This window comes from Hemiscyllium ocellatum, chromosome 17 (genome assembly GCF_020745735.1).
Source record: "Hemiscyllium ocellatum isolate sHemOce1 chromosome 17, sHemOce1.pat.X.cur, whole genome shotgun sequence".
In the NCBI taxonomy this organism is placed as follows: domain Eukaryota; kingdom Metazoa; phylum Chordata; class Chondrichthyes; order Orectolobiformes; family Hemiscylliidae; genus Hemiscyllium; species Hemiscyllium ocellatum.
The window spans coordinates 54,865,300-54,892,624 of record NC_083417.1 but is presented as its reverse complement, the minus strand read 5'-3'; the positions used below and the strand labels follow the sequence as shown (position 1 = coordinate 54,892,624).

Below are 27,325 nucleotides of genomic sequence, written 5' to 3'. Positions count from 1 at the left end.
CCAACCTCTCACCCTCAGAACGTGCAGCCCTCCACTCCCTCCGCTCCAATCCCAACCTCACCATCAAACCCGCAGACAAGGGAGGCGCGGTGGTAGTTTGGCGCACTGACCTTTATACGGCTGAAGCCAAACGCCAGCTCGCGGACGCCTCCTCTTATCGCCCCCTTGACCACGACCCCACCTCCCATCACCAAACCATCATATCCCAGACCATCCATGACCTCATCACCTCAGGGGACCTCCCATCCACCGCCTCCAACCTCATAGTCCCACAACCCCGCACCGCCCGTTTCTACCTCCTGCCCAAAATCCACAAACCTGCCTGCCCCGGCCGACCCATTGTCTCAGCCTGCTCCTGCCCCACCAAACTCATCTCCCAATACCTCGACACGGTCCTGTCCCCTTTAGTCCAAGAACTCCCCACCTACGTTCGGGACACCACCCACGCCCTCCACCTCCTCCAGGATTTTCACTTCCCCGGTCCCCAACGCCTTATTTTCACTATGGACATCCAGTCCCTGTACACCTCCATCCCCCATCACGAAGGACTCAAAGCCCTCCGCTTCTTCCTTTCCCGCCGCACCAACCAGTACCCTTCCACTGACACCCTCCTTCGACTGACTGAACTGGTCCTCACCCTGAATAACTTCGCTTTTCAATCCTCCCACTTCCTCCAAACTAAAGGAGTTGCCATGGGCACCCGCATGGGCCCCAGCAATGCCTGCCTCTTCGTAGGATATGTGGAACAGTCCATCTTCCGCAACTACACTGGCACCACCCCCCACCTTTTCCTCCGCTACATCGATGACTGTATCGGCGCTGCCTCGTGCTCCCACGAGGAGGTTGAACAGTTCATCAACTTTACTAACACCTTCCATCCCGACCTGAAATTCACCTGGACTGTCTCAGACTCCTCCCTCCCCTTCCTAGACCTTTCCATCTCTATCTCGGGCGACCGACTCAACACAGACATCTATTATAAACCAACTGACTCCCACAGCTACCTGGACTACACCTCCTCCCACCCTGCCCCCTGCAAAAACGCCATCCCATATTCCCAATTCCTTCGTCTCCGCCGCATCTGCTCCCAGGAGGACCAGTTCCAACACCGCACAGCCCAGATGGCCTCCTTCTTCAAGGACCGCAGATTCCCCCCAGACGTGATCGACGATGCCCTCCACCGCATCTCCTCCACTTCCCGCTCCTCCGCCCTTGAGCCCCACTCCTCCAACCGCCACCAAGACAGAACCCCACTGGTTCTCACCTCCCACCCCACCAACCTCCACATACAACGTATCATCCGCCGTCATTTCCGCCACCTCCAAACGGACCCCACCACCAAGGATATATTTCCCTCCCCTCCCCTATCAGCGTTCCGCAAGGACCACTCCCTTCGTGACTCCCTCGTCAGATCCACACCCCCCACCAACCCAACCTCCACCCCCGGCACCTTCCCCTGCAACCGCAGGAAATGTAAAACTTGTGCCCACACCTCCGCATTCACTTCCCTCCAAGGCCCCAAGGGATCCTTCCATATCTGCCACAAGTTCACCTGTACCTCCACACACATCATCTATTGCATCCGCTGCACCCGATGTGGCCTCCTCTATATTGGTGAGATAGGCCGCTTACTTGCGGAACGCTTCAGAGAACACCTCAGGGACGCCCGGACCAACCAACCCAACCACCCCGTGGCTCAACACTTTAACTCTCCCTCCCACTCCACCGAGGACATGCAGGTCCTTGGACTCCTCCACCGGCAGAACATAACAACACGACGGCTGGAGGAGGAGCGCCTCATCTTCCGCCTAGGAACCCTCCAACCACAAGGTATGAATTCAGATTTCTCCAGTTTCCTCATTTCCCCTCCCCCCACCTTGTCTCAGTCGGTTCCCTCAACTCAGCACCGCCCTCCTAACCTGCAATCTTCTTCCTGACCTCTCCGCCCCCACCCCACTCCGGCCTATCACCCTCACCTTGACCTCCTTCCACCTATCCCACCTCCATCGTCCCTCCCCCCTACCTTTTATCTTAGCCTGCTTGGCTACTCTCTCTCATTCCTGATGAAGGGCTTATGCTCGAAACGTCGAATTCTCTATTCCTGAGATGCTGCCTGGCCTGCTGTGCTTTGACCAGCAACACATTTTCAGCTAGTTTCTTATCTGACCTGGGAGATCAATTGTTTCCTAAAATGTCATTTCTTTACAAGAGAAGATGAGAAAGTTTTTGCACTATGAAATAATTTACCTTTAGAACCGGCAGTAGGCAAAAATCCAACTTTCTCCATATTGTTATTCTTCCATCCCTTAACCAGAGATATTAACTGCTCCACTGATGTCATTATTTCAGACTGTCCATCATGATGTGGCTTGACTGTTTTTTTTCTGGGTGGACTTTCTGAATCATCAAAACCTACATCATTGCTTGAAGTATACAAATCCTCAGTGACCTGCTTCTCTCCAACACAAAATGTGTTTAATTTGCTTTTCCTTGCTTTATGAGGTGAAATAGTTGTGCTGCAGTTTTTAGGAGCTGAATCCATGGTCATGTTTCGTGTCTGAGGAACAGGCTTATTGCTCCAGTTCCAACTGGTCAATCTGCATTGATCTATTTCAGTTACAGCATTATTTGTGTCTTCCTAGGAGACCAAACAGTTAATTATTTTTGGCTTTGTAACATAAATAATGCATTTAAATTAATATAAATTGTGTTGTGATGTAGCTTTAATGAAATCAGGTTCAAAGTATCTTTTTTCTGAGGACTCTTCTTGAGATTTTTCGAAGGCCACCTTTTGAGTTTCAGGGGCTACATTTTGATTATCATTACCTCCTTCATTAGATAAGATGCAGTCATGAAGTAATATTATCTTTTGCATCTGTGATGACATATGCAGTATTTGGACTCCAAAACAGAATGAAAGGAATTCATGAATTTCCTCAATAAATATCAACTCTCCATTAAATGTAAAGGCACAACACACAAGGAAAGCTTAAATTTTCTCAACAATACAATGGGCTTCAAACAGGATTTTATCACACAGTCAATGCATTTAAAGTCTTTTAAAGAAAACACATTTTGGAATTATAAGTTAAAAGAAGCCTATAAATAATTCAGTATTCTGATAAATCTCTGCACTTGATTCTCCACGCCGTTCCTTTTGTAGCCACTGGCTTCTTCCACCACTTTACAGGCATAATCTTCCCCCCCCCGCTCCCCTTTCTAGCCTCCCATTTCTCACTTTATAAGTCAACACTTTGCTGTTTACATGGCCCCCTCTCAATAGCTCTTTCCTCACTGCAGTCTTACACATCACAGGCCTTGTCCAGGAAACCCACTACCTCCAGTCCTTTCCCAGTAGATGGTCACTCTATCCCCTCACACCTCACTCCAAAAGCCTGCTTGACCCCCCCAGACCTCATTCTACAAATCCACTTCCACCTTGCCTCACCCTGCAGACCTGCCACCCAGGCCATTCCTTGCAGATGCAGACTCCACCCTGCCAATCCACTCACTCCAGGCCCTGACTGGCAGATGCACATTCTGCCTCCCCTACTCAGCCCTGACCCCACGAACGTGCTATCCCAAGCCTTCGCCCCACAGACCACCTTCTAAGACCTCAGGAGTGATTGCGCCCACCTCCCCCCTGTATTTTAGGTGCTGAGTTAAGACTGTTTTGGTAGGTTTAAATTGAAAAGTAAAAGCGGCTGCCTTTATCACTTTGTAACATAATAAGTCAAAGTAACTTATGTCTGAAAGCAACTTACAATTACAGTAGCTGAAAATGTGTTGCTGGTTAAAGCACAGCAGGTTAGGCAGCATCCAAGGAATAGGAAATTCGACGTTTCGGGCATAAGCCCTTCCTGATGAAGGGCTTATGCCCGAAACGTCGAATTTCCTATTCCTTGGATGCTGCCTAACCTGCTGTGCTTTAACCAGCAACACATTTTCAGCTGTGATCTCCAGCATCTGCAGACCTCATTTTTTACCCTACAATTACAGTAGAACTTTATTAATAATTTTCATTTAAAAATGTCACTACCTCTCAGGCATGCTGAGAGAAGGCCACTCTATAATTGAGTGTACAATAGCCCAAAATACATGATCAAAGACAAGGAAACAGAGTTGTACATAAAAATGATAGGAAACTGTTGTTTTGATGCTTACAAATATAAATCATAAATACCATCAGTTCATAACGTGCATGACTAAAATGAATCCTATTAAATATAAGTCAGTGCAAAAGTGATTGAACAGCAATGCAACTCAGTCATGAGTTTTCTATGAAATAATTACGTCCAGTACCAAGAACATAATGATGTTCATGCTGACAAGTAATTTAATAGAATATAGAATTTTAAACTAAATTTCTGCAAATATTATTTTAAAATTATAAGACTAGCACATATGGCACATATTTTCAAAAATAATAATACATTTAAACTCCATTTATGTGGATAGTTAGTAAAGGCAAATAGGGTGGCATGGTGGTTAGCAAAGCTGCCTCAGTGCCAGGGAACCGGGTGCAATTCTACCCTTGGGCTGACTGTCTTTATGGAGTTTGCACATTCTTTCTGTGGCTGCAAGAATTTCTGCCAAGTGCTCCAGTTTCCTTCCACAGCACTGCTGCCTCACAGCGCCAGGGACCTGGGTTCAATTCCCGCCTCAGGCGACTGACTGTGTGGAGTTTGCACGTTCTCTCCGCGTCTGCGTGGGTTTCCTCCGGGTGCTCCGGTTTCCTCTCACAAGTCCAAAGATGTGCGGGTCAGGTGAATTGGCCATGCTAAATTGCCCGTAGTGTTAGGTAAGGGGTATATGTAGGGGTATGGGTGGGTTGCGCTTCGGCGGGTCGGTGTGGACTTGTTGGGCCGAAGGGCCTGTTTCCACACTGTAAGTAATCTAATCTAATCTAGTCCAAAGATGTTCAAGTTAGGTGGTTTGGCTATGCTAAGTTACCCTGTTGTGTCCAGGGATGTGCAGGCTGGGTGGATTTGCCATGGTAAATGCAGAATTACAGCAATAGGCTGGGTCTGCATGGAATGTTGTCCGGAGGGTCGGTGATGATTTGATGGACCGAATGCCCACTTTCTACACTAGAGGAATTCTATGATTTTAAGTTTCTGACTGGCATGTTATTCATGCCAATGTCAGCAGATGGCACTGTTTCCAAGTACACCCTCCCTCAAATCTATTATTTCTCAGTTTGAAGCCTCATCCCAAAGCAATAAGATATTTTAATTAAATACATTGTTCACTGTAAAGCCCTAACAGTCATGCAAATGTCTCAACTTGAATATTAGTATGCTTTTTAAACTGACAACTTGTATTTATATTATATCTCTAATATAGTGAAACATCATTTGGGGCTTCAAAGAAACATTACAAGCAATATCTAACACCTAGCTACATAAAACTAGTTAAAAGCTTGTTCAAAGAGATTTAAAGAGCACCCTATGGGAGAAAAGAGGTAGAGTTTTCATTTCTAATGTATTAAGGAAAAATACTGAAAAAGGTAAATGTTCATTAGATTTCCAAACAAAATAGAAAACTTTTAAAAATGAAAAAAACCTCAGGAGATCAGCATCTGAGTCATGTTTTAGACAATAGCTCAGGAAAGTAAATAAGAAATTTTACTCCTGCTGAAAAATAGGAATTTAAAAACGGAATAAATAATACCTTTTGCGCAACATGATTTAACAAACTTTCCTTTTCTTCAAAGCTAGCTTGAATTTCTGCAGAAGAAACTGAAGTAATGGTTTCTGCAGTAATGTCAACTTTTTCTGCACTGAATGGCTCTGTCTCATTTTCTGTTAACCACAATCTAAGTAAAAATAAAAAAAATGTTATCTTAACAGTATAGAGTAATCCTTAGGAAACATAATACCATAAGTGAGTCTTCTATTATTCCAAATGCTCACCTTATCATTCTTCAGCATGGACACACTGAAAAATTAGGAGGTCTATTTGCAGAAATTTACTATGCAAACATTTTATAGCATATTATTTGTCTAGTAGCTACTCTTAGGATACCTAACAAATCATTACTGGTAATTTTGTATATTTTCACTGTAACAAAAGGATATAAAATATTGCTTTACTTACATAACAAATAATTGCTATTAAAAACTCAAAAATGTCATTTTGATGATTGAAGCAAGATAAACCCATAAGTTACACTCTACGAAACAATACGCTATACAATTCTTTTCGATTGCTTCACAGGATACATTTTTTTCCATCCTTGTGTGGTCTAAGCAATTCCTTTTACGATTGACTGCTTTCCTATTCCATTTCCACAATATTGAATAGACCAGAGTTTCGCCAAACCAAGTAAAGGCTATGTAATCCCTTCACAGAAAGGCATCCACACTCATTCAAGTTTTGTGATCATTGTCAGCTTGGTTGAATTCATGTCTCACCATGGTGGGATTTTCTTACATCCCCTAAGTTGCCAAACAAATCTCCTAAAGCACTACACTGGTGTACCCAGTTATGATAGTCTATAAATTACTTAAGGATTATTTTCTTTTCTCACAAAAAATATTACTGTATCAATAGGAACCAATTTAAATGGTTTCAGCAACATGTGCTATAATCTATTTTCTACATTACAACTGAATGATTAATCTTTGACTCTTCTAGAGGTGTCCAGCATAATAGGTGCCAGTCTTCAGACAGTTCAATTCACTCCATTTCAAGAAACAACTGACTGCACTGGATGCAGTAAAGACGATAGGCCTCAATAATATGCTGGTTGCAATGCTGAATACTTGTGCTTTGGAACTCCATGCACCTCTAAGCTAAGTTGTTCTAGTACACATATCTATTAGGCAATGTAGAAAGTTTTCCGGCTCTATCCAGTCAATTACCACTAGACGAGTCTACTCTCAATCAGCAGCAGAATGATGAAAGGTATTATTGGTAGTACTTTCCAAGCACCAATTACTCAGCAATAGCCTGCTTATCAATGATCAGTTCAATTCTGCCAAGAACACTCTCTAGTCTCAGGTCTTGCGGTGCAGAGGTAGGGTCCCAAGAAATTTCTAGGCCAAGAAATCTGATTTCAAGTCCTACCTGCCCCAGGTATGTGCTCAACATCTCCAAATAAATTGATTAAAATAACTACAACCTTAACTGAACATGAACAAATTGAGTTGAATTGAAGATGACTGCCCTTAACATTAAACAGAACTTAATCAACTGAGCAGCAAAGAACTTTAGTAAGATTTAGCTGGCCATAAGAAATGGGAACAAGAGTAGACCATTTGGCATTTTCTCTAATATTTAGTAAGACATGGCTAATCTGATATTCCTTATATCCACTTTCCTGTCTTTTGCCCATAGCCCTCAATTCCTCTACTGATAAAAACCTATTTTAGCTTTAAATGTACACTCTGCTCCTACAGCTCTCTGTAGCAAGGAATTCCAAAGATCCTCAACCCTCAGAGGAGAAATTCCTCTTCATTTCAGACTTGAATAGGCACCCCTTTTAGAGTCCTGGACTCTCCCATGAGGGGAAACATTCTCTGAACATTTAGCCTGTCAAGCCCCTTAAGAATCCTATATGTTTCAATGAGATCACCTCTCCTTTTAAATTCCAATGAATACAGTACCCACTGTTTAACCTTTGCTCTTAAGATAATCTCTCCATGCAGGGGATCATTCAATGAAAATTCTCTAAACTGTGTTCAATGAAATAATATCTTTCCATAAATAAGGGAACAAAAACTGTTCACAATAATCTAGATGTGGACTCACCAGCACCTTGTACAGTTGGTTAAGACTTCCCTAGTCTTATACTTCAATCCTTTGAAATAAGGGTCAATATCCCATTAGTCTTCCTGATTACCTGGTGCACTTGTGAGCTAATTTTGTAATTCAAGCACAAGTACCCCAAGTCCCCTTGTGTTGTAGATTTTTACAGTTTTTCTCCATTTAATTAATACTGTTCTTCTGTTCTCCCTTTCAAAATGAACAACTTTACATTTTCCACACCATGCTTCATTTGCCACATTTACTTAACCATCTCTATAAGCATCTCTCTGTAAACTGTTGTATCCTTATTCCCACCTGCCTTTCCAGCTATTTTTGTGTCATCAGCAAACTTTCCTGCAGTCAGATAGTCCTTCCTCAAACTCACTAATATATACAGTTGCAGTCCCTACATTGCACTCTGTGAAATCCCATTGGTCATAGGCCATCAACCTGAAAAAAAAACCTTATCCCCACTCACTGTTTTGTGGCCATAAGCCAATTTTCTATCTATGTCAATATACTACCCCCAACACCAGGGACTCTTATCTCATGACTTAACCTTTTGTGAGGTACCTTGTTGAATGCCTTCTGGAAGCCCAAATACAATACATCTACTTGTTCTCCTCCATCCACTCTGGTTGAGACTTACTTAAAAAATGTTAATAAATTAGTCAGATATAATTTCACTTTCATGAAAATATATTGACTCTGCTTGATTAGGTTTTGATTTTTCATTTGTTCTACTATTATCTATTTAATAATTGAAGCTAGACGGTTCCAACAAGGTGTGTTAAGCTAATTGGCCTATAGTTACCCACTTTTGCCTCCATTTTTAAAGAGGAGTATCACAATGGCAAATTTCCAATCCTCTGGTACACCTCCAGCATCCAAGAATTTTTAGAAAATAACAACCAATGCATCAACTCTCTATAGCTACACATTCAGGATCCTTGGATGCAGGCCATCAGGGCCAGATGACTTATTTGCCTTTAGTCCCATTAATTGTTTAATACTATTTAATAACAATAGACATAGGAGCAGAAATTAGGCCATTTAGCCCATTGGGTCTGCTCCACCATTCAATCATGGCTGATAAGTTGCCCAACCCCATTCTCCCATTTTCTACCCGTAACCTTTGATTGTCTTGATACTCAAGAACTTATGTATCTCACTCTTGAAAATACTCAATGACCTGACCTTCTGTGACAACTAATTCTATAGATTCACACTCATTGGCTGAAGACATTTCTCCTTATCTCCATTCTAAAATGTCTTTCCTTTACTATAAGGCTATGCCCTTGGGTCCTAGTCTCTCCTTCCAATGGAAACATCTTTCCAACATCTACTCTGTCCAGGCCATTCAGTATTCTGTATGTTTCAAATAGCCACCTCCTCATCCTACTAAACTCTATTGAGTATAAATCCAGAGTTCCTCATATGTTAAGCTTTTCATTCCTGGGACCAATTTCTTGAACCTACTCTGAACACGCTCCGGGGCCATTACATCCTTCTTAAGACATGGGGCTCAAAACTGCGCACAGTACTCCAAATGTGGCTTGAGCAGAGCTTTATACAGCCTTAGAAGTACATCCCTGCTTTCATATTCGAAGTGTCTCAAATGCCATCATTGCACCTGTGGGGGCGAAACAGTGGCTCAGTGGTTAGCATTGCTGCCTCACAGTGCCAGGGACCGGTTTTGATTCCATCCTCAGGCAACTGTCTGAGTGGAGTTTGCACATTCTCCCTGTGTCTGCGTGCATTTCCTCCCACAATCCAAAGATATGCAGGTTGGGTAAATTGGTCATGTTAAATAGCCCATAGTTTAGGTTAGGTGTATTAGTCAGGGGTAATTATAGAGTGGGTCTGGGTTACACTTCAGAGGATTGGTGTGGATTGCTGGGACAAATGGCCTGTTTCCGCACTGTAGGGATTCTATGAATATTCAATTATCTCAAAATAAATGCCATCATTGCATCTGCCTTCCTAACTACTGACTCAACCTGCAAGTTTACCTTAAGAGAATCATGGACTAGAATTCCCAGTCTCTTTGCACTTCAGACTTCTGAATTTTCTCCCCATTTAGAAAATAGTCCATGCCTCTATTATTCCTACTAAAGTGCATGGCCTCACATTTTCCCACAACATATTCCATCTGCCACTTCTCCGCCCACTCGCCGAACCTATTCAAATCTTTCTGCAACCTCCCCACCTCTTCAATGCTACCTGTCCCTCTACCCATCTTTGTATTATCTGCAAACATATCCAGAATGCCCTCAGTTCTTTTGTTTAGATCATTACTGTATAAAGTGAAAAGTTATGGTCCCAATACTGAGCTTTGCGGAAAACCACTTGTCACCGGCTACCATCCTGAGAAGGATCGTTTTATTCCCACTCTCCACTTTCTTCCAGACACCTTACCTCTGACACCATGGACCTTTATTTCCTCAGTAGCCTCCAGTGTGGCACCTTGTCAAGTGCTTTGTGAAGTCCAGGTATATAACATTCATTGGCTGTTGTTAACCTGCTTGTTACTTTCTCAAAGAATTCGGGCAGATTTGTCAGGCATGACCTTCCTTGATTAAACCATGCTGACTTTGCCATATTTTAACATACATTTCCAAGTATTCAGAAATCTCATCCTTCACATGGATTCCAGGATCTTACCCATGACTGAGGTTAGGCTATTCAGTCTGTAGTTTTCTGTCTTTTGCCTTACTCCATTTTTAAACGGGGAGTGTCACAGCGATTTCCAGTCCTCTGTAACACTCCCTGTTTCTAGTGATTTTTGAAAGATCACTATTAACACCTCGACTCTCTCTTCAGCTATCTCTCTTAGAACTCTGGGATGTAGCCCATTTGGTTCAGGTAATGTATGCACCTTCAGGCCATTCAGTTTTTCTAGCACCTTCTTCTTGGTGATGGCCACTATACTCAGCTCTGCCTCCACACTCTCTTGAATTTTGAGGATATTACTTGTGTGTTCCACTGTGAAGACTGATGTGAAGTAATTATTCAGTTCCTCAGCCATTTCCTTGTTCTCCACTACTATCTCTCCAGCGTAATTTTCCAGCAGTCCAATGTCCATTTTTGCCTCTCTTTTGCTCTTTATACATGTAAAGAAACTCTTACAGTCTACCTTTATATTACTGGCTAGCTTACCCTCATATTTAATAATCTCCCTCCTTATTTCTTTTCTTGTTGCATTCTGCTAACCTTTGTAAGCTTCCCAATCCTCTGGTTTCCCACTGCTCTTCGCCACATTATATGCTTTCTCTTTTCCTTTTAAGCTATCCCTGACTTCCCTCATCAGCCATTGTTGCCTCATCCTACCTGTACCATGCTTCTTTTTGCTTAGAATGAATCTCTGTTGTGTCTCCTGAAATAGTCCCAGAAACTCCTGCTATTGCTCTTCCACTGTCTTTCCTGCTAGACTCTTCTTCCAGTTAATTCTACCCAGCTCCACCCTCATGCCTCTGTAGTTGCCTTTATTCAGCTGTAATATTGTTACCTTTGATCCTATCTTCTCCCTCAAATTGCAGAGTAAATGCAATCATATTTTGATCACTGCCTCCTAAGGGTTCCTTCATCTTAAGCTCCCTTATCAAGTCTGTCTCACTGCCCAACAGTAAATCCAGTATTACCTGTTCCCTCATGGGCTCCACCACAAGCCACTCCAAAAAGTCATCTCGTAAATATTCCACAAATTAATTTTCTTGCAATCCACTACCAACCTGATTTTCCTGTCCACCTGCATATTGAAATCCCATCTGATCACTGTATCTTTGCCTTTCCTACACATCTTTTCTATCTCCTGGTGTTTCTGACTGTTTGGAGGCCTGTACATAGCTCCAGTTATGGTTTTTTTAATTTTGCGATTTTTCAATTCTACCCACATAGATTCGACACCATCTGACTCTACTTTGTTTCTTACTATTATTTTACTTTAATTTCTTACTAATAAGACAACACCACCTGCCTATACCTTCAATAGGATCCTTGAATATTCAGCTCCCAATCCTGATCCCCTTGCAGCCACATCTCCGTGATGCCACCACATCGTACCTGCAAATTTTGATCTTCACCACAAGCTCAATTACCTTATTCCTTATACGGCATGGATTCAGATTTAACACCTTCAGCCCTGTGTTAACTGTTCCCCTTCTCATCATTTGTTTGTCCAGTGTGCTTGCTAGCCCTTTCCATACACCCTGTCCTATTTGTTTCTGCGCTGAAGATTTAAATAACCTCTCCTGAGTTCTGTACTATTACCTCCTCCTTTAATTCAGGTTTTTATTATTTTCTATAACTGAAACCTCTCCCCCCACCATTTAGTTTAAAGTCCTGTCTAAAGCCCTAGTTATGTGAGTCGCTACGTCTGGTCCTAGCACGGTTCAGATGAAGACCCATGAATGCAAACCCCGTTTCTCTAATGATGGTACTTACTGCCTACCCCATAATCTTTAGTATTAATCGGATGCTTGAAGTATCTACCCCATTTAAGATTGATACTAAATGTCTGTTTAACTCCACTGTCATTTTCTTATTTGACATTCTATCTCCACAGTTTCATTTTCTAAGAGGCTTGTGTTGACTTTGGGCTCTCTCTTCATCTTTTTGAAGTGATTCTTATTGTCAGTTTTTATATTTCTTGTCAGTTTGGCATTGTACTTTGCCTTTATTGTGACTTTAGTCCTCCTTATCTGCATTCTGAACTTATCGCAGTGTTTGATGTGATCACTGACTTTCGCTTCATTATATGTTTTTTCTTTAAACTTAATACTCTCCTTAATTTCCTTAGTTAGCCATGGATGGTTTATCCATCTCTGGGAATCTTTCCTCCTTACTGGGATAGATTTTTGCTGAGAGTCAAAAAGACAAAAGAACTGGGTTTTGGATGGTGGTGGTGGTTGGATTGAGGTAGTCATAGGTTAACACAGGTAGAGGGTGTGGCCTGGTTGGTCAATTGGAGGAATAAATCCTGTTGGTACCTGGAAGGAAAGGTTGGTCAGAGGAATGGAAGAGAAGAGGGGGCCTGGAAAGAGAGTCAAGGGATGGGAAAGGAGGTTAATTGAAATTGAAAAACTCAGTGCTAAATCCTCCAGGCTGAAGGCTGCCCAGGCAGAGTGAGGTGTTGCTCCTCCAATTTGTGGATACATTACCTCCTTAAATATGTGCCGCTCCTGCTAATCTAATCACACAGTTCACTTTGACTAACTCTATCCTCATCTCATTGTAATAAATTAAGCACACTCGGGAACTGAATATTAAATTTATCATGTTGTGATCACAACATCTGAGGGAATCTTTTCCCTGAGGTCATTTATTAAACTGTCCTAATGCGCTCGAAGAATTCATTGTCATTCCAATTCGATTAACCCAACCAGCATGAAGATTAAAGTCAGCCATAAATATTTGATGAATTCTTTTTCATGCTCTCATTCTTTGATGATATATAAGCTTTCCAGAATGGCTATTCTTTGGTAGGAATTGTGTACAGATCTCCAATGTCTTCCTTCCTTTGTTTTTTCGTTTTAACTCCACCAAAATGGACTTTATATCATCCAAGCCATCATCCAAACCTCAATCATCTCTCACAACTGTCTTCAATTCATCTCTTATTAACAGTGCTACCCAACCACATTCTCCTTCCGTCTTGTCCTTCCAAAAGGTCAAATATCCATGAATATTAAGTTCCCACTTTTGATCTCCTTATAACCATATTTCCATAGTGGCTTGGAAGTTATATTCAGTTACCTCGATTTGTGCCATTGGTTCATCTACCTTATTCAAAATACTTTGTGCATTAAGATACAAAGCCTTTAAGTTTTTTCTATTATCAAATTTTCCCACACTTTATGCTTCCTTGGTGCATATGACATTCACACTCTCTGTCCCTTCCTTTTATTTTATGGTAACAATCAGCCCCATTACCAATGTGCAATCCTATTTTCACCTTTACCTTTGATTCTAATTTTCCATCTAACTGAACCCATGACTGATTTGGAATCGGGGGTAAAAAATACTTCACTGAACCAGATACATAAACACTGTGCCCACAAGAGCAGATCAGAGAATGAGAATTCTTTACCAAGTAATTCAGCTTCAAATTCCTCAAAGCTTGTCCAAAATCTACAACACACATTAAGTGTGTGATGGAATACTCCCCAAATGCCTAAATTACTGTAATTCCAAACACACTCAAGATGTTCAACACCATCAAGGACACAACAGCTTCTTCAACTGGCACCATCTACCATCTTATAATTTACCCTCCTATCAATGGCACACAGTGTAACAGTGTGCAGTGTCCACAAGGTGCATTCATCAAGGTTCCTTCAACAGCATCTCCAAAACTTAGAATGTCTACCTCCTGAAAGAACATGGGCAGCAAGAGGAAGGAAACATCAACACCTGCAAATTCCCTTCTAAAACATCCTGATTTGGAGATATATCATTATTCCTTCAGTGTCACCAGTTCAAAATCCTGAAACATCCTCCTTACCAGTGATTTGAATGTATCTACTCTACACAGACTACAGCAGCAAAACAAGGCGTCTCACCACCATCTTCTCAAACATAATTAAGGATGAGCAATGGATTTGCTAGACATATCTATATCCTAAGAACAAACAATTAAAAAAAAGAACTTCACAGAAATTAACAACAAATCCTTTGGTGAATTGTAAAATCACTGATGGTAATTTCACAAGTTGCAAGTTTAACCAAAAGCCAGAAGTTGCTATCTGTTTCAGTGCAATAACAAAGAACACTGATAATTTCAATATAATTAGAACTGCAAAATCTAAGGCAGTATTTAAATCTGAGCATAGGTAAATAAGGAAGGGAGATCCTTTTAGCCCTTGAGCCTATCCTACCATTCAGTGAGAACATAGCTATTCTACTTGTTAACTTCATATATCGACTCTATCCCACTTCCTTAATACCTTTGGTAAATAAAATGTGCTGATCTCAGATGTAAAATGCATGAATTGCCATTTATAGGAGAGTGTTCCAAATTTCCATCATTTTTTTGTCTCTTCCACCATAATTGTTTCATAATAAATCTGGAACTAAAAGCTAGTGTCTTTAGTCAATCGTCCTAAAACTCTATCTGGCTCAGTCTTCTTCCTTAGGGAAGGAAATCTGCAGTCCTTCCTGCTATGGTCTACATATGATTCCAGAACCACAGCAGTGTAGTTAGCTCTTAGCTATCCTGTTAAATTATCATTCAGTTCAAGGGCAATATGGGATGGACAACAAATGTTGACCTTATTAGTGACATGCAAATCTCATGAAAGAATAAAAATAATATGTAAAAACATATATTTGGATATCATTTCTGATGAATCTGGGTCTATTTTTTTGAGTATACCTTTTAGAATTACAGACTTCAAACAGTTTCTTCCAATCTACTTTATGATTGTCACAGTCTGCCAATTAGAAAATTCTTTCATTATTCTTATTCTGTCACCATGTATTCAATTAAATTCCCACTCATGCCATTGGCCTTCAATGCCACTAGCTTCAACTTTACATAAGACACCATAGAAAGTATTCTATCCAGATGCATCCGGCTTGGTGTAGCAACTGCTCTGCCCAAGATATAAGAGCTGTAAATACAGCCCAGTCCATCATGCAAGCTAACCTTTAACCATTAACTCCATCTATACTTCTCACTGTCTTGGACTGGCAGCCAATATATTCAAAAACACATCCCAACCAGACTATCATCTCTTCTAACCTCTTCCATCAGGCAGAAGACACAAAAGCTTAAACATATTCAAGAACAGTTTCTTCCACATTATTATTAGACTTCTGAATGGACCTCTCGAATTTTAAATTTAACGTTGTGCACCTTCTCTGCAGCTGTAACATTGTATTCTTCACTCTGTCTATGACCTTAATTCCATTTGAATGGTATGATCTATCTGTGCTGCACCCAAAACAAAAACTTTTTACTTTACCAAGATACATGTGACAATAATAAGTCAATAAAAAATTATTATGGCAGATTTTTTAAAAATCTTCTCGAAGTTCATAAATAACATCCGTAGATGTTCCTTGTCCATTACTTCAGTCAACTATTCAAAAAGATTAATCAGATACTGTCTGCCCTGTAGAAATGCATATTGGCTCTTTCCAATCAGCTTAAATCTTTCAAAATGTTAATTCACTCTAGCTTCATTATAAATTCTTATTATTCCCCAACGTAGATATCAGACCGACTAATTTACAATACCCTAGTTTGTCTGACTTAAATGGCAAAATTACATGCCTGATTTTTCAGTCTAAAGGAATGGTTCCCCTATATATAGAACTTTAGAAGCTCATGTAAGTAGCAGGTCTGCAATGTTTAAATCCATGGGAAAGGAATTGATTTGATCCTGAGGAAGCCACCCTTTTAGATTCATTGGGCAGTCACTGAATGACATGGGCAATGACAAACATTTGGGAAAATATGGGGGTCGAGAGTATGATGCTGGAAAAGCACAGTCGGTCAGGCAGCATCCAAGGAGCAGGAGAATAAGCCCGAAATATTGATTCTTCTGCTCCTCAGATGCTGCCTGACTGGCTGTACTTTTCTAGCACCACACTCTCGACTCTGATCTCCAGCATCTGCAGTCCTCACTTTCTCCTATTTGGGAAAATATGGCAAGAATGAAAACATGAGATTCTCAATGTCGAGAATTTTTGCACAGAATTTTGATGGTTAGATGAGAATTTTGCAAACTAAGTAGCAAGGCCATTTGTAATGTATGAACATCTCATTATTATTTAACCTCACCTCATATATATGCAAGTTACTCTTGTCCCAAACATTGGAGAAAAACTAGATAGAAAGAATTCCCAAAATGGATGTCAAGAGCAGAACAACTGTAATTCAGCTTATCTTCTTTGGGCATTCTTTTGGCCAGCATTCCACAACATCTCAGGGCATGTTCCGTAAATACTGTCCAAAGTGGCTGGCACCAGATAGGCACCAAACTCATCACATAATAGATCAGAGAATCTCAATGGTGTGGAAGGAGGCCATTTGGCACATTCAGTCACACTGACCCTCCAAAGAGCATCAAACCCAGACCCATTGCCTCCCACCCTATCCCTGTAATTTTGTATTTCCCAAGACCAATCCACCTAGCCAGCACATCTTCAAACTGTGGGAGAAAACCAGAGGAGCCGCTGAAATCCACACAGACACGGGGAAAAAATACAAACTCCACATAGACAGTTGCCCAGGGCTGGAATCAAAACTGGGTCCTTGGCACTGAGGCAGCAGTGTCAACCACTGAACTATTGTGCCACCTGTTATGATTTTACTTAAATTATGGTTCACCATCTCTGAAGCTCACCAACACCTTTCATTGCAATGCTGTGTCCAATGCTGCTTTGCATACAGGTACACACACACATGTATTAGAACAGGATGTATCTCTGGATTTTAGCTTGCCTACTTAGCACTTACTTTACACCTATTTGGATACACTCAATCCTTGTCTTTTTGGGTCCTGCCTCATTCAGAATTTAAAGGTTCACAGTACTTTTGCTGCTCCTTGGATGCTGCCTGAACTGCTGTGCTCTTCCAGCACCACTAATCCAAAATCTGGTTTCCAGCATCTGCAGTCATTGTTTTTACCTAGTACTTTTGTCTTGTCTTACCGCACAGACACAAGCTAGGCAAACCTATCATGTTTACCAGCAATTAACCAATTAAAAAGATGGATGTTATGTCTGGCACTGTGCTATGTCAATATCACACCCACAACATATGGAAGCAACTTATAAGACAAAAACACTGATGACCATTTAGTTGGATCACTATCTCTTAAAGTTTAAAAGCAGCAATCCTTAGTCAAGTCCAGATGGATTGTCATCAATGAACTTTGTCAAAGCCTTCTGAAAGTCCAAATAAATCACAAACACTGTCCTCCACAACCTTCACCATCACCTCACCCCCTCCTTCGCCCAAAATCAACTGTACTAATTACATCCTTGAAGAATATCAGTAGATTTGGCAAGCATGTCCCTTTCATAAATCTGTTCAGACTCTGTCTGATCCTACCAGTGTTTTCCCAAGTGCTCAGCTATTAAATCTTTTATAATGGACTCTTGCATTTTCCCCACTGCCAACATCAGGCTGACTGGTCTCATCCCCAAGGGGCACATATAACTAGAGTGCCAATTACTCCTTTAAGTGGGCTTAAGAGTGTGTTGCATAATCCTTGCATGCTGTCCTCTGTACAGCTGGAGCAGGCAGAGGGCAGATGTGACGGATGCTGAAGAGCTGGGAGAGCAGCTGCAGTCTTCGAAGAAGAAAGAAGTTATTGAGCAACAGGAACATTATCTTCACCATGATAAAGCATTGGGTCCAGAGAGCCAGACAGGACTTAATTTATACCCTCTTCCAAGAGATCTCTGTTGGGTGAAGTCATCATTCACATTTGTAAATTTGTTACTGCACCAAAGGTAATCAATCCCATTTAATCCCAGTTTTATTTAGTTCTTTCTATGCTTTTCCTGCTGTTTAATAAAAATTAACATTCACAATGGGTTTGAAGGCATTATAGCATCTGGCACTCACATATTCAATCATGATAATGTAATGCTACACTAGACATTAGGAAGACAGTAGCAATCCTTCAGACATGGTTCTAACATTGAATGGCACTGAGGAAGGATAGCCTCTGGAGTTTCATTATTGTAGCTGTTGTGAAAGTGCAGTGCCAATGATTTAAAGTGCCAATGTGTTTACAAATATTATATTCTATGTACAATGAAATGTTACCCATGCCTATTATGCGCTTCAGAAGACTTTCCTTCCCCTCTCATTACCTCAAAACATTGTTGTCTGTCCCTAACTGGGATGACTGGGGGGGGTGGCCTGCCCTACTCAGAAGCCTGTTGACCATGGTATTTAGGGCAGATGACCCCAATAACTTTTGTGCCTAGAAGGCCCATACATGCTGAGTGTCTCCTGGCTAGATGAAGGCTCACACTCCTCAGCTTGAAATCCCACAGAATTGTAGAGATGCCACACTTTTTGTTTTTTCTAAGAGATTATTGGTGAGCCTGTGCATGGGTCTTCCTGGCACCATCCTGTCTCCTTCTGGGGAAGAGGGACCTGGAGGGAGGTCAACCTCCTTTGTACTTCTGTTGTCTTGTTATTGGTGTTAATTACCAATAGATCTGACTCTCCATGGAAACCACTGACTTGTCCATAGAGACAGTAAGATGCAAGCATGCTGAGGACAGCACAGTACAGACAGGGTTGATGGACTCTTCCAATTCAATTTACTGAGTGTCTCCAACAAAACTGCCCGCTGTCCATGTCTGTTGTCCATCTCAATAAAGTTATTAATGGCTGATACCATGGGGTCTTCTTCTTTCTGGGGCTGAGCAGTTGCCTAGTCTTCAGCAGTTCTCAAAGGCCAACAACCTGGGGCATTACTTCCTCAACCACTGCAGAGACGTGCCCATGATGTGATCATCAGAACGTGCTCCCAATTCTAATCTCAATAACCACCAAGGTGTCAGTAACTAAAATAGGGGAAGGCATGGAGTCAGCCTTGCCAGTGCATCCACTGAGAATTCTGTGCCTTATTCCTCATAGATATAGGAGGAGATGATGACTGGAGGGGCTGGTTGATGCCATCCATGCCAAAGGAAAAAAGGGTATTAAGCTGTGGAGTAAAAGGTAGTAACTTAGGCATGTTAAGTATACATTCATAGTGGTGGTAATGGGAGAACAGCAACATGCTAGACAAGGAACCTTACTTGGTTGCTGAGTCATGGAGGTTTTGGCATCACCAAATAAGTAGTCACCCTCTCCCTCTAAGGCAAGGATTCTCTCCTCAAAGGGGCTGAGCAGACAAATGTTGGGCAGTCCAACACCTGTCTTGGTCCTCTCCATCATGTTGCTGTTTGTCATTTTCGCCTGCAATCAGACAAGGGCAGAGTTTCAGTGAAAGTGGCTGACAAGTTGTCAGTGTTAGTGCAGGTAAAAGAAAGGTGTTGAGGTGTCCCAAGTGAGTGAACAGGAAAGCTTAGTATTTTGGGGAGGGGCTAGGTAACAGTGATTGAGGAAGAATACTACACTTGGTGAAAGGTGCATGCAGTGGCAGAGTTTGAGTGAATAAGGGGCATCAGAGCAAAGATTGTGGCATTTATTCTTGCTGAGAAAGGAAGGTCATTAATCATCTTCCGCCATCCCTAGGCATTCCTCTGTACTGTGAGCACTGCACTGACCCTGATGGAAACATCAGACAAGGTTTGCAGGGACTGGTGCTCTAGGAGTCATGTGATGGTCCGGAGGAAAAAGGACAACTCTCCAGTCCATCTTCACCTCCAGGTCTCTGTCAGCAAAATGGGATGCCAACTCATCTCTAGGGTAATTCTTCAAACAGTGCAGCTGTGAAGAGTTATTCATGACTTATAGCATTTGAAAAAGTACACAGCTGAGATTTAAGTATAGCAAGGAATCCAGAAGCATCTGGCAGCAGCGAGACTTCTACCACTAAATACTTAATGTATTCATAGTGAAGTAATTAGTGTAAAATTGTAGGAGAAAACAAAGAGAAACTCTCCATGAAACTCCCTGAAATTAACATTTAGCCAAATTTTAGGGAAAAAATTAGCCCATTATTTTTCTCAGTATTGTTATCTTGCTAACATCAATTTTAGTGAACCCTTGCCCTTGACTCAATATTGATAGCTACTTTTCCTCTAATGTAAATACTGAGTAATTAATCAATATATTGTAGTTTCATTTTTAATTGACAATTATCAATTCTCAAAGAGTTCTACCATTCAACATTTTTTTTGGCATTTCCTTGATATCTACTGGAATTTCTATTTACACTCCATTTTTGTAGTTTGTATTGTCTATTTAATTATCTTTGCTGTTCTTTGTTTCTTTCCCATTTGCCGGGTTGCTCAGTTATTTATTTTATATTCATTCCTGTTTAATATTGTCTGTTAATTGTATGGCAAGTAAAGCTTTTGCCCCTGAGGAGTATAATGTGTTTCTTCATCATATTAAAAGCTTTGTTTTAAACGTCCCCCATCCCAGCAACAGATCTAACCTATTAACAGATCTGCCTAGTTTACTATATAAAGTCATTTTCATATTGTGTAGGAACTTTACCTAAATCTAGATTCTTAGTAGCTGCTCTACTTTACTCCCTTTCAAATAACATGTTGAACCCAAACATTTTATGATCACTGTTCACTAAATTTTAGTGCACTCTGAGGCTACTGGCTACATGTAGCCCAATATTCAATCAAATATGGCTTGCTCCCAGACAAGGTGCATAAATCTATCCTGAACACACATTCATATGTTCACTACCTTTCTGATATGAGATTTAATTTCAACAAGTAAAATTGTTTCAAATCTTGTTTATTGAAGTGAGCCATTTTAGAGTAATGACTGTATCCTTGAATAAACCTCAATTTTCAGCATTAAAATCTAGAAATCTGAAATACTTGTCTGATTTCAAACTTCTCCATTTCCTTATCAAGTTCTTTGAACATAAACTGTAACTTTCTAAAATTGCTTATTTTCAGAGGCCTATTATCTCCTTTGTTCAGCATGTGTACAAAAAAATTTAAATTGCTTTTGATTTCTTCCCATGGCTATTTCAATGTAATTTTTGCTACCCATCCTTTTTTTTAAAAAAAAATTTGTTCATATTAAGACTAGTTTCTTATGCTCACCCTCCACTGTGTGGTAACTTTGATAATAATTGATCCTCAAATCTTATGTGTAGTTTTAATCAGAATACATGTTCAAGAACTGCAAGTATAGCAATAATTATGAAATATGCTTACTCATTTGCAATATATAAAGTGCTGCAGATATAACTAATCTTCTGAAACAGACAATAATTTTACATAAATCTACAATAAACGTGACAATGTGTTTAAAATTTATTTTACAGTTTAATACCTGTACTGTTCACAGTGAAACAATGCTTCAGAAAGTGCAGGAATTTTACATTCTTCTATTTCTTGACACAGTAATGGCCATTCCCTGCAATTTGAAAATGGATTTGAATAAAGAACGATGATAGGTTGTTATGATTGACGTGAGGTATTAGTCTTTTGACATTAATGCAATATTTAGAACATTGTTTCATAACAAGGCTAAAACACTAGTTATTTCATATTTAGTCTTATATAAAGTGCATTAAATATTCTCCAAATTAGATTGCAAGGAATAGTTTCTTAACATTGCACTGTACCATTTATGAACATTAATCAAAAATAATACTATGATACAATGAAAATGTTTGTAAACTAAACATTCACTCAGGTGTTGTCTCATTTATTCCATGCATAGATACCAGACAGAATTTTTGAGTCATATCAGAAGTGGGACCAGAAGCAGGAAGATAGGAAAACTGGTGCTGGAAAGTGTTGTACCACTTTGACAGCATGCTCCTGTTTCTGCCCCATTTTGACAAGGCGGTGTCAGGTACTTGTTCACTAATGAGGTCATTTAAAGGTCTAACAAGTCCCACATTCTGAGGCTGATAACAATTTTCCCAGCCAAGGCACAGGAGTGGACTGCTGATGACAGACTGTGGGGCCAACATTCTAGCATTGTCTACAAATGCCTACCTCGCAGCTTCTGTGATTCTGTCTGATTCATAGGTGTTGACAAAGTGTTTGGTGCTCAGATTCATAAGTGCCACCCTGCTGGCTATTATTGTCATTTCAAAGCCACTGCCACAGGAGTCAAACAAGCAGAAGCTATTAGCTTCTTCGAAAAGGACGTTTTTAAAAAAATGACATATACAAACTGCACAGACAGCAACATCCTGCCTATCTGCAGTGCTGTCCATTCAAGTCCTCCATAACTGAAGTATGGGTGATTAAAGTGGTCAACCCTAAATTTAGGATGTTTTCAGAAGCTAAAATTGATGGATATCTTTGTGTTCTAACAGAGATGGATTAAAATCACATGTAGAGTAAGATTTTGTATTTGTTACATAAAGAACTTTGCTAATGGAAAACCAAATTGCTACAACAGAATGCCATCTATACTGTATTTTAACCAGTTCAAATAAAGCCAGAGCCTTACAACATTAAAAATAAATCACCCTCTGAGCTTGGCATCTTGTCTTCAGCTTCTCTAGGTTTCCAAACAACGTGATCATTTCAAAACAAAAATTATCCATTCTCAAAGCTGAATGAGGAAAAAGAGACTAACAATAACAGAGTATTTTCTCTAAAAACTAAGTAAAAATAGCTAATAATGCTCAAGTCATGGAACTCATACAATATTCTGGAGAAACTCAAAAGTGAGTATTTTAGATCACATTAAAAGAATATTTTATCAGAATATTTTAGGTCAGTGAGTTCAATGAAAGGGAAGTTTGCAACCATTACTGGAAGACAAAGGTAGGAGTTGCAAGGGAACATCACCACATGCAAGTTTCCCTCTAAGTCACACCCAAACTGACTTAGAGATATATTGCTATTCTATTATTGTCACTGGATTAAAATCATGCCACAAAGAGCACAGAAGTATGCTTGAAGAAGCCTTGGTGATTTATCTCAGTCAAGCCTATTGATGGTACACATGGATATAGCAGTGATGGAACAAATTAATGCAATGGATAGGTTGGCAGTCAAGCAAACAGCTTTGTCCTACCTGTTATTGATTTTATTGAATGTTCTTGAAGATGCATTCATCCATGGAAATGGAAAGATTCCCATCACATTCCTGACTGCTTTATAGATAGTAGATAGTCTTTAGAAATGCAGGAGATTAATTACCCAGCTCAAAAATTCCAGCCTCTAACTGTTCTTGTCACAGTACTTCTGAGTTAAGTTTGTGGTCAATAGTAAATCACGTGACACCAATGTGGATTAATTGGAATACGGTGAATATAATATCATTGAATGTCATGGGGGTTGGGGGGCCAAGGTTCTTAGATTGTCCTTGTTGGAGGTGATCATAGTCTGGCATGTGTGGTATGAATGTTGCTTAACACCTTGTTGCATCTGAGTATAGATTTCTTCATTAACCAAAAGGTTGAGACTGACAAAGAGCATTGTGCAGTCACTGATAAACACCCACACTTCTGACTTTTAATGAAACTGTTGAAATGATTGGGCCCAGGGCCCTAAACAGTGGAACTCCTGCAGCAATGTCCCGGGGCTGAGATGATTGGCCTTTAACAACTATTTTCACTTGTTTTAAGTATGAATCTAACCAGTGAAGAATTCACCACACACCCCCAACCCCAACTCCATTCCCATTGACTTCAATTTTACTAAGACTCTTTGACGCCACATTTGGTCAGATGCCAGCTTGATATAAAGGACCATCAACCTCACTTCAGCTCTGAAATTCTCTTAGCCATGTTTAGATCAATGCTGCAATAAGGTCTGAGTTACAGACTCAGACTAGTCATTGACAGAACCCAAAATTAGCAGATTCTTACACTGTCAATGACATATTATGTCACTTCGCTGCTAACAGATTAGAATGCTGGCTCTGTAGACTGTCTGAGTAACATAGGTTGTGAAAGGATTTGGGCCAGAATCAGACAGAAGCCTGGCAAGGCTAATCTCAACACCGGGAGAATCTCATTCCATCTTCTAGATATTTTAGAGCAGGTGTGATCTGAACCTCAGCCTCTGATGCAGAGGTAAACTCACTCCATCTTTTATGCTTTTCGGAAGCAACATGGCAAGTTTCTCACTGGGCAGTAACAAGTTGCCAATTAAGGGAGATCATTGCTTTTTGAACACCTTGTTAACTGTCCAACTCACCTCATTATTGCCTTGCCTCGATATGCCAAATAGTACAATCACACAATCAGGCAGCTTGACTTGCAGGTCAGTAGTCTTCAGTCCAGGTGGTATACATCTTGCTGTGCAGCAGTGTGTTATGTTAATGTCACACATGGACAATGCATTAGCTGTTTACATAGCAAACACACTGCACTTGCAGCAAGCAATCTGTTCTATCCCTAAGTCTTAGGGGACTAGTCCTCACTGAACTACAAGGAAGCACTAATCAATCAAGGACAGCCTCCATATGTCTCAAGAGGAATGATATCCAGTTGGAGTGTTTTGGTAAGAGAGTGCATGTCTCTGCAGTACATGGAGTGAGTCACAGCCAGTCCTATGGATCCAGAGTACCAGTCTGGGAGACAGGGCGGAGAGACACAGTCATCAATCAGGAATCTGAGGACATCTCATCCAGGATTGTCTGGAGTCACAAAGTGGGTAGGCCATGGTTGCAACATTGACTCCTAATGCAAAAATTAAGGGGTAAGTGAGTTGGGGAGAAGGCAAGTGCAGCTGTTGCTGTGGGAATAGACTTTGCAAATTAGACTCAAGGCTGTAGATTTGGATGAAATGGGGAATGACAACCATGAAGTGGGGCAAGAATTTCTGCAAGGGGAGGATACAGTAAAGCACAAATGGTAAAGGAGTCATGTAGGATGGGAGATCATGCAGAGTCAGGAGTAGCCTGGTTTTAATGGGATGGGACTGGGTGGATTACTAAACTTGGCAAGGTTTTCTCATAAGCTAGGGGCTGGGTAGGAAAGTGAGCAGATCCAGGTACATGTAGATGGACTGGGTGGCCATCGGGAGAGGTGGAAAATCGATGGAGTGGCTAAAGGATGATTGGAAAGGGGTTGGTATTTTGGAGCTTACCAATACATTGAGGCAGACGCCGTGTTGCCTTCCACCGTGCTGGAAATTGAAAATGTATAGTCAGAAAGAAAATGGATGTGTACATGGTCTAAGTGGTCAGGTAAGTGATAGAGCTTGTGAGAAAAGAGATTCAGGCCCACTGATGTCAGGGCTTTTAAAGGAAAGAACATTACACAAAGACCCATGTACTATACTAGACACAGAGTTTCAGAGTCCTTTTTACTTGACCATCCTAATGCATTTCCATTATGTGTGTCACACCTCCCTGCCATTGGCATCACTAAATAACTCATTGACATGTGCACATTTGGGTACAGAGGCCTCAAAAGAATAGAAATATAAAACAAGGTGGGCCAAAGATGTCACCAGCACCCTCAGCTCTGTGTTTGCCTTGTTCCTCTTGCTTTCAGATGATGGAACAGAGTGTCAACACAGACTTCCATCCATAGGAACAGTTTGTAGTTACGAAGTGATGCCTGATTCTAGAATAATGGCTTTTACAAAAGACAGAGAAGCAACCAGATGTAACGTAAAATTATGATGTTTATAAAAAAAGTGCAAAATCACATTATCATCCATGCCACTAAATGCACTCAATCATCATCTTCATCTCTCCCTCACTAGGGCTTGGCAGTGGAACCCATTGACCATGGAAGTTGGGTGATCCCAGGGGGCACTTGCATTTAGACAAGCCATACATGCCATGCACAAGTTGACCCTCCTTGGCTTCAACCTCCAAGATGAGAGGGGACAGTCAGGTTGGAGGTGAAGGGCCAGCCATCTCTGAATTATCCTGAGTGGAGACCTCTAAGGCACCCATGTATGGTTCCATCTCTGGCTGGATGTCTCCTGACACAGTTCTGTATCCAAATAAGCATCTAAGGTCGGTGGAGTTGTGGATAGTGACAAAGGATGTAGTAGGTTGAGAGAGACGTAGATAGGATGCAGAGCTGGCTGAGAGGTGGCAACTGGAGTTTAATGTGGACAAGTGTGAGGGGATACACTTTGGACGGAGTAATCGGGATGCAAAGTACTGGGCTAATGGTAAGATTCTTGGGAGTGCAGATGAGCAGAGAGATCTCAGTGTCCATGTACACAGATCCCTAAAAGTTGCCACCAGATTGAGAGGTTGTTAAGAAGGCATACAGTGTTTTGGCCTTTATTAATAGAGGGATTGAGTTCCGGAACCAGGAGGTTATGCTGCAGCTGTACAAAGCTCTGGTACGGCCACGCTTGGAGTATTATGTACAGTTCTGGTCACTGCATTATAAGAAGGATGTGGAAGCTTTGGAAAGGGTGCAGAGGACATTTACTAGGATGTTGCCTGGTATGAAAGGAATGTCTTACGAGAAAAGGCTGAGGGTCTTGAGGCTGTTCTCGTTAGAGAGAAGAAGTTTGAGAGGTGACTTAATAGAGACATACAAGATAATCAGAGGGTTAGGGTGGACAGGGAGAGCCTTCTTCCGACACAACTTTAAAGTGAGGGGGGATAGGTATAAGACAGATGTCAGAGGTAGTTTCTTTACTCAGAGAGTAGTGAGGGTATGGAATGCTTTGCCTGCAACAGTAGTAGATTCGTCAAGTTTAAGTGCATTCAAGTCGTCATTGGACAGGCATATGGACGTATGTGGAATAGTGTAAGTGGGATGGGCTTCAGCTTAGTATGACAGGGCGGCGCAACATCGAGGGCCAAAGGGCCTGTACTACGCTGTAATGTTCTATGTTCTAGAGTGCCAGGTTCCCCATCCCTCCCGCTTCCATGCCTTCAGTGTTGATGATCAATGGCTGAGGTATTGGATTGCAGGCACGTGTGCCTGTACAGCAGACCTTGGACCTGGTTCTTCAATGGCAGCCACCAATCTGGCCAAGGAGGCAGACAGAGAATTATGATTTGTTG

At 41.1% G+C, this 27,325-nt stretch overlaps 1 protein-coding gene across 1 annotated transcript in view; it reads right to left on the bottom strand.

The window, feature by feature from the left end:
- The window catches only part of LOC132824082 (BTB/POZ domain-containing protein KCTD19-like), a 128,909-nt gene that overhangs the window by 26,168 nt on the left and 75,416 nt on the right, over positions 1-27,325 (bottom strand). The window contains exons 10-12 of the mRNA XM_060838352.1: positions 21,698-21,781; positions 5,674-5,818; positions 2,248-2,638 (exon numbers count right to left, since the gene is read on the bottom strand). Coding sequence (XP_060694335.1) covers positions 2,248-2,638; positions 5,674-5,818; positions 21,698-21,781 — 620 coding nt within the window. The remainder of the gene's footprint in view (positions 1-2,247; positions 2,639-5,673; positions 5,819-21,697; positions 21,782-27,325) is intronic.